Source organism: Penaeus monodon, chromosome 39, assembly GCF_015228065.2.
Source record: "Penaeus monodon isolate SGIC_2016 chromosome 39, NSTDA_Pmon_1, whole genome shotgun sequence".
NCBI classification, from domain to species: Eukaryota; Metazoa; Arthropoda; class Malacostraca; order Decapoda; family Penaeidae; genus Penaeus; species Penaeus monodon.
In genome coordinates this window covers 25,011,813-25,019,312 of record NC_051424.1, presented here as the reverse complement: position 1 = coordinate 25,019,312, position 7,500 = coordinate 25,011,813, and the positions used below count along the sequence as shown (strand labels likewise).

At 40.6% G+C, this 7,500-nt stretch overlaps 1 protein-coding gene across 1 annotated transcript; it reads left to right on the top strand.

Moving 5' to 3' along the window:
• Positions 1-1,542: 1,542 nt before the first annotated feature.
• Positions 1,543-4,691, top strand: LOC119597396 (keratin-associated protein 5-9-like). The gene is made up of 5 exons (XM_037946963.1): positions 1,543-1,627; positions 2,139-2,270; positions 2,613-2,849; positions 3,973-4,101; positions 4,552-4,691. Exons 1-5 carry the CDS (start codon positions 1,543-1,545, stop codon positions 4,689-4,691), a joined length of 723 nt encoding a protein of 240 aa, XP_037802891.1.
• The last annotated feature ends 2,809 nt before the right edge of the window (positions 4,692-7,500 follow it).

Below are 7,500 nucleotides of genomic sequence, written 5' to 3'. Positions count from 1 at the left end.
CTTGTGACTTCAGTCACTATCCCCTATTCAAGGAATGGCCTGGGTTCCCGAAAACGAAACAAAACTCGGAGGACCTCCCTCAAGGCCTCATGAAGAATTGAAATGCTCGGTGTTCATATCAAACAAAACGACATTACCAGAATCATGTCCGAATATGGAACAAATGCATATAATTTGCTTGTGTACATCGCACATCATCTCCTGGAACGCCAGTGAGATGTGAGACACTCTGAAAGTCCCTATAGAGACCGTGAGTAGTGCCCTCTTGTGTGGACAAAATCCCAGACAGGCAAAACGACTGATTCGGAGAGATAGCAACCTACACACTACAACCGCTGTTAACAGCATCCGGAATTTCTGGATTTTGGGGATGTATATGGTTTATGCCTATACACCCCCCACCACAACATGACCCTTCCAGTACCAGCGAGGCAGTTAGGCTGATGGCGTGAAATACCTGGGTGGAGACCACACGCAAAATGCAACAAGTTAACGAGGGACTTTCAGACCAGTCATTCTCGAATAAAGGCACAACCTCCATAGAGCAATGATTGCATTACAGACACTTGTAATTAAACATTCTAGACTAGCATACGCATTATTTTTACCACGTCCACATCTACCAATTACCAACATCTACTTAACCACATCTGTATCTATCACGTCTACATCTACAACGTCGACATCTACCACGTCCATATCTACCACATCCACATCTACATCTACCACATCCACATCTACCGCGACTACGTCTACCACGACTACATCTACCACGTCCACATCTACCACGACATATCTACTACATCTACATCTACCACGTCTACAACTACCACCGACCAACCCAAGCCAATTCTTTCCAACTTACTCGAAACGACACCAACTACCACACCTACTCTACCACAAAATCTCCATCTGCGACCCTTACTCCAACCGCAACAACCACATCGACTTCGCATAACTTTACGACAACACTTACAACTCCTACGACATCGTCTACTCGTACCACGGCATTTACAATAACCACAATTCCTACATCTTCATCATCTACATCGACTTCTACTACTACATTTGCGTCAACGACCACGCCTTTATCAACCACTTCCACTACCATAACCACTTCGTCTACCATTACTCCTACCTCTACTACATCAACATCAGTCACTACATCTACATCAACCACTGCTGAAACATCTACCACAACGTCTACATCAACAACGCGTGAGTATCCCCCCCCCTCCTAAAAAAGAAGTGAGGGAGAAGTGACTTTGACTTTGGATATCATTTCGCAAATTCACTTTCTATAAATCTGTTTGATAAGTGTGTTACAGATAGATTATTAATGATGATTTTGATGAATAATAATAAAGGCAATTATCAAGATTTAATCTATACGCATGTGATTATATCATGTATAATTTTCTTCGTTTTTCTATCATCATTATCATCATTATCATTATCTCCTTGTTTTCAATTCACATCTACCCTCTTCCCATTCTCATTCCAGCATTCCCGTTTTGCAAATCTACCCCTTCCTGTTCTTGGATGGGCGGGGAGTGCCACTCTGAGTGCCAGGACGAAGAGAGAGCCTATTCTCGTTGCTCAAGCGGTTGCAGGTGTTGCGTTCCTGGTGGGTGTGCTATTTTGTGTCCACGAAAAAGGGGAAATGTTTAGAGTAGTGAAATGTATTCAGATGTAGAAAAGGTATGAATGATAAGTGATGTAGAAAAGGTATGTATAATAAGTAATATCTCTTGTATTGTGAAGAAATATTCATTTTCATTCTTACCTTTTTTGCAGTGTAAAGGAGTGATTGGTTGATACAGTTGCTAATATATATATATATATATATATATATATATATATATATATATATATATATATATATATATATATATATATATATATATATCCTTATTCATTTTTTTGTATTTAGGAAAAGTAGTGTGCTTAGGGTGTAAATGCAACTTTTCCCCCTCATTCTTCCCCCAGAAATAGTTATTTTCCTTTGTCCATTTTCACCTTTTTTCTACGTACAAGCCAGCCTAAATTAGTTAAGGAGAACAACAAAATTAATAATGTGTGTCCACAACAAAAGAGGAATGAAAAACTGCCTTGATAACCACTGCTGATATTCTTAGACCGCAAGTGCAGTTCGACTCCCTGGAAGTGCAAGAAACTGGGCGGTGCTTGTGAGATTCTTGATCTGATCTCCTTAAGTGTCTGTGATTCTGTGGATCTGACGGCCTGTCCTGGCTGTGGGTGCTGTATTAGTAAGTATGTTGTTGAACGGTGGCATGGAAATCATAATGTTGGCAGGTATGGGTAAAATGTAGTGGCCTTTTGCTACCAGATTTTTCGCTCATATAATACTATGAGCGAAGGGAAAGTATACTGTATATGTGACGTAGAAATGATGATAACACATAAAATAAACATAAAAAAAATCAAATATGATGAATAAATAATGATAAAAACTCAAGTCTATGGGTACATTTTCTATCCATACAGCAATACGATGATAACCTAGACTCACCATATGTAAACAAACAATCAAACCAAAAGTGGCAGATACGCGAAGTCTAACCAAAGGAAATCGCCTCCTCTTTGGACAGATTGTAGAGCCCAGTACAACAAATCGTGCCTAAAGCTCTACAACGGCTCCTGTAAATCCAAGTGCGATTCTTCCGAACTTGAAATACAGAGATGCGAGTCCGGGTGCGTTTGCTGTGGGTGTCGCGCGAAGAGGAAGTGTACATCGAGAGGAGGTCTTTGCGTCCCCAGCAAGGCGCACTGCAAGGGCACAGCGTACAGCGCTTGGTGTTATAGAAGCTGCTTCTGCTGTGTCCCAGGTGAGGGTTGGGCTGGCAGCGTTTTGTGTCGTTATGGCCAAGGTGGTTTGTCCTTGTAATTCTTGTATTCATGGTGAACATTGTTACTGCATTCACTGTAAGTGGGTGTTTTATTATGCTCTCTCTCTCTCCCTCTCTCTCTCTCTCTCTCTCTCTCTCTCTCTCTCTCTCTCTCTCTCTCTCTCTCTCTCTCTCTCTATCACACACACACACACACACAACACACACACACACACACACACACACACACACACACACACACACACACACACACACACACACACACACACACACACACATACAAATCTATGGTAATTATTATCTTGTGATCTTATAAGCTGATTTAGGCTTATAAAAGTCTTGTGCAGCATGACAGCTGCACAAGAGGTTTTGATTTTTTCTTGTGAGGCTTTTAACAGTAAAAAGCAAGCATAATTGATTTCTGTGTAAAAGGCACATCAAGGTTGCTGGTAAACAAGAAGATATCCTGTACAGTTTAATTTAATAAACTAGAATACAATACACGTAATGTTTCTTCTTGAATCGATAGTCTATTGCACACCTTAAACTATATAGCTAAAAACAATTATATATGGCTAACGTAATGAAAATAAAATTTCATTAGTAATTACGATTTGCTGGCAATATCACAGGTTCGGGACCTGGACATGTAATAGAATATTCTGAAAGCTTTGCAACTCCGGATTGAAAATGGTTTAAATTATCACGTAAAGACAAAACGAAACATTAATTGCAATTATACAATAGACTCTTTACGGAGATATAAACCCAGGTCATTAACAGTCGAAGGGGCGTGGTTGAAAAGCAATAGGGGCATCATGATTGGGGTGCCCTTAAGGCATCCATTGGGCTTAGTCAGGCCCTGTACAACATATATCCACTACTGACTATGGTTGTTAATAGTAGGTCGGGTATTACTCTCATTACTGGTTATGTTGGTGATAATGATATTGACAGTGATGATAATAATAGCGACAGCACTGACAATCATGATGTTTAAAGCAACTATGATGATAGTAGGAATGCTGTTCATCCATGAACATAACTATGCCAGACTAATAATGGCAAATTGATCATATCACATATGTCAACTCCTCTCCAGATAAACCTTGTGGGTGGAACACGCCGAAGTGTTTGGAATATTCCGGATACTGTGGCAAATCCTGCTCAGGCGGAGAAGTGGCTTTAAATGGGATATGCGGAAAGTCAAACTGCGTCTGTTGCATCAGCGGTAAGTTGCCTTGCAGCCTCGATGAAGTTTTCACACACACACACACACACACCACACACACACACACACACACACACACACACACCACACGCACACGCACACGCACACGCACACGCACACACACACACACACACACACACACACACACACACACACACCAGCGGATGTGTATGCGTGCTAGTGAAATGGAGAGGGATATGTGTGCATATTTGTAACAAACCCAGGTACATAAACGATAAATCATGTCAAAAATATCCCACAGATGTGTAAACGAAAGTACTGCGCAGTACATAATTAAGCACACATTTTCAAAAGTAAATTATTCCCCTTGCACCAAAACATGAACCTCGTAAATAACCATGCATTTGAAACACTATTTGAAGGTCATACTTTAGTATTCGATGACTTTGTTAATCCTCCCCCTTTCATATCATACCCCTTCTTTTGCAGACCCGTCCCCGTGTGCCCAAGGGGAATGCCCCAGGGTAGGCGGCAGATGCTCTCGGGTGTGCCCCTCCTTCATGGATTCTGTGCCTGAGCTGTGCCCAGGGGAAAACTGCACGTGCTGCCTGTACCTGAAGGCAAAGTGAGTGCTAGGTTGGTAGGATAAACAGTCAGGCTTTTCGTAGTGTTGAGTCACATGATGGTAGGGTATGCGGTCGGATACACAAAGAGAGATTTTAGTTTTGATCCCTAAAGTGGTAGGATATGCAGTAGGGGAATTCGTAAGTTTACTCTCCTAAGACGGTACGATATTAATGGGAGTTGAGTTGGTAGGATAAAGAACAAGATAATCCTCAGCCCTGGATTCTTGAGATGTTAGGATTTGCAATCTTCAATTTTTATTTCTAAAGGCGCGATCACATAGCACTTATCCCGTCAACCTTTGCTTTTCCGTATCAGCCTGGTAGAGAAACAGACTTAGCGCTGTCCGAAGAGTCTTATATATTCAAGAAGCGCGGTATATGCCGCACACTCTTTTATAGACAAAAATGCTTAGACAGCCTCCTCAGAACCAGTAGGAAAGTAACAAATAACTGAAATGGATCCACTTCGGTTATTTGTGCGTCTGTTGAGGCACTCTTGACCTCAACAGACTATTCAATCTCATTTCTTATTATGGCTGTTTCCTTTTTATCGTCTTACATATTGCGTTGATAAAGGAGTCTGTAATTACTGGCAAAATAAATAATATCAACTTGTTTACACAATTTCAAATTATCATTTTCCAATAACAACAATCTAGTATTTAAGATCCTCCGTAGCAAAAGATCAAGACGGAAATTTAGTTAAACGAAGACTGTCGAAGTTGGTACATTCCAAAAGCCTCAGACTGACGTAGAAACGTAAAATTCGACCGAAAAAGTGCTGGGGCGAAAGGGCCATAAGTTGATTTTTCATCCCTGAATTTTGAGTTGTTTTAAGACGCTGCCAGAGTGACAGTTTTATGCATGGTCATATTTTGTATTTATTTGATTTTATTTCATATTTTTTTTTTAATTTCACGCGTCATCGGTTAGATTTGCTTTATAGATAATCCAAGAAGCGGGTTCACTTTTTTTCCATTTATCGTTTGGCTATTGTAGTAAAGCACGTGTTTATGAATCGCCATCTTCTTTAAGTTTCCATGGTTTGATAAGAATAATTGATGATGATTTGATCTTCGGTGTGGACGAACGCTATTCATGAAGTTTATTGCTTTTTCAGCTGATTATTCATGCGAAGGAAGGAAGGATGGCCGAACGATTACTGTTGGAATTTACATAATAAAATATATCAAACGAGAGGAGTTTTATTTTCATCGTTACTCTAAAATAAAGACTAATGCTCACGTAGTATATGGTTAGGATGAGCGATGTGTATCAAGTATATTGGCAGAAATGTAGTAATAGGTTTGCATGGACACTTTTCCGATTTTCTTTTTTTTAAACTTCCCCTTGCTGTTACATTTTAAGCTTGATCTTGTCAACGTTGCTAAATAATACTTGCTATAGCATAAAGTATATGTGATGTGCTATATACATGTCCATCCTAGATATATAAAGTGAAGAAAAATTAATTGAGTATGCTAGTCTAGAATTGTTTACATTACAAAGTGTGTAATGCACTCATTGCTCTATGGAGGTTGTGCCTTTATTCGAGAATCGACTGGTCTTGAAGTCCCTCGTTAAACTTGCTGACATTTTGCTGTGGTCTCCACCCAGGTATTTCACGCCATCAGCCTACCTCCTCGCCTGGTACTGGAAGGGGCATGTGGGGTGGGGAGTGTATTGCCTATAAACCATATACATCCCACACAATCCAGAAACTTCCCGATGCTGTTACAGCGGTTGTAGTGTTGTAGGTTGCTATCTTCTCCGAATCAGTCGTTTTGCTCTGTCCTGGATTTTGTCCACACAAGAGGGCACTACTCCACGGTCTCTCTAGGACTTTCAGAGTGTCTCACATCTCACTGGCGTCCAGGAGATGATGTGCGATGTACACAAGCAAATTTATATGCATTTTTCCCATATTGCGGACATATTCTGTGTAAGTCAGTTTTTTGTTGTTGATATGAACACCGCGCATTTCAATTTCTTCCTGAGCCTTGAGGGAGGTCCTCCGAGTTTTGTTTCGTTTTCGGGAACCCAGGCCATTCCTTGAATAGGGGATAGTGACTGAAGTCACAAGAGCAGTTACCAGTCGATCAAGATCAGTTATCCCTGAGCAACGAGAATAGGCTCTCTCTTCGTCCTGGCACTCAGAGTGGCACTCCCCGCCCATCCAAGAACAGGAAGGGGTAGATTTGCAAAACGGGAATGCTGGAATGAGAATGGAAGAGGGTAGATGTTGAATTGAAAACAAGGAGATAATGATAATGATGATAATGATGATAGAAAAACGAAGAAATTATACATGATATAATCACATGCGTATAGATTAAATCTTGATAATTGCCTTTATTATTATTCATCAAAATCATCATTAATAATCTATCTGTAACACACTTATCAAACAGATTTATAGAAAGTGAATTTGCGAAATGATATCCAAAGTCAAAGTCACTTCTCCCTCACTTCTTTTTTAGGAGGGGGGGGGGGATACTCACGCGTTGTTGATGTAGACGTTGTGGTAGATGTTTCAGCAGTGGTTGATGTAGATGTAGTGACTGATGTTGATGTAGTAGAGGTAGGAGTAATGGTAGACGAAGTGGTTATGGTAGTGGAAGTGGTTGATAAAGGCGTGGTCGTTGACGCAAATGTAGTAGTAGAAGTCGATGTAGATGATGAAGATGTAGGAATTGTGGTTATTGTAAATGCCGTGGTACGAGTAGACGATGTCGTAGGAGTTGTAAGTGTTGTCGTAGAGTTATGCGAAGTCGATGTGGTTGTTGCGGTTGGAGTAAGGGTCGCAGATGGA

Bases quoted from the DNA above. Each gene is read 5' to 3' on its own strand.
- LOC119597396 (XM_037946963.1), top strand. From the start codon at position 1,543: ATGGGCGGGGAGTGCCACTCTGAGTGCCAGGACGAAGAGAGAGCCTAT. The intron at 1,628-2,138 runs GTGGGTGTGCTA...TGATATTCTTAG, and splicing joins TTGCAGGTGTTGCGTTCCTG to ACCGCAAGTGCAGTTCGACT. The intron at 2,850-3,972 runs GTGAGGGTTGGG...ACTCCTCTCCAG, and splicing joins CTGCTTCTGCTGTGTCCCAG to ATAAACCTTGTGGGTGGAAC.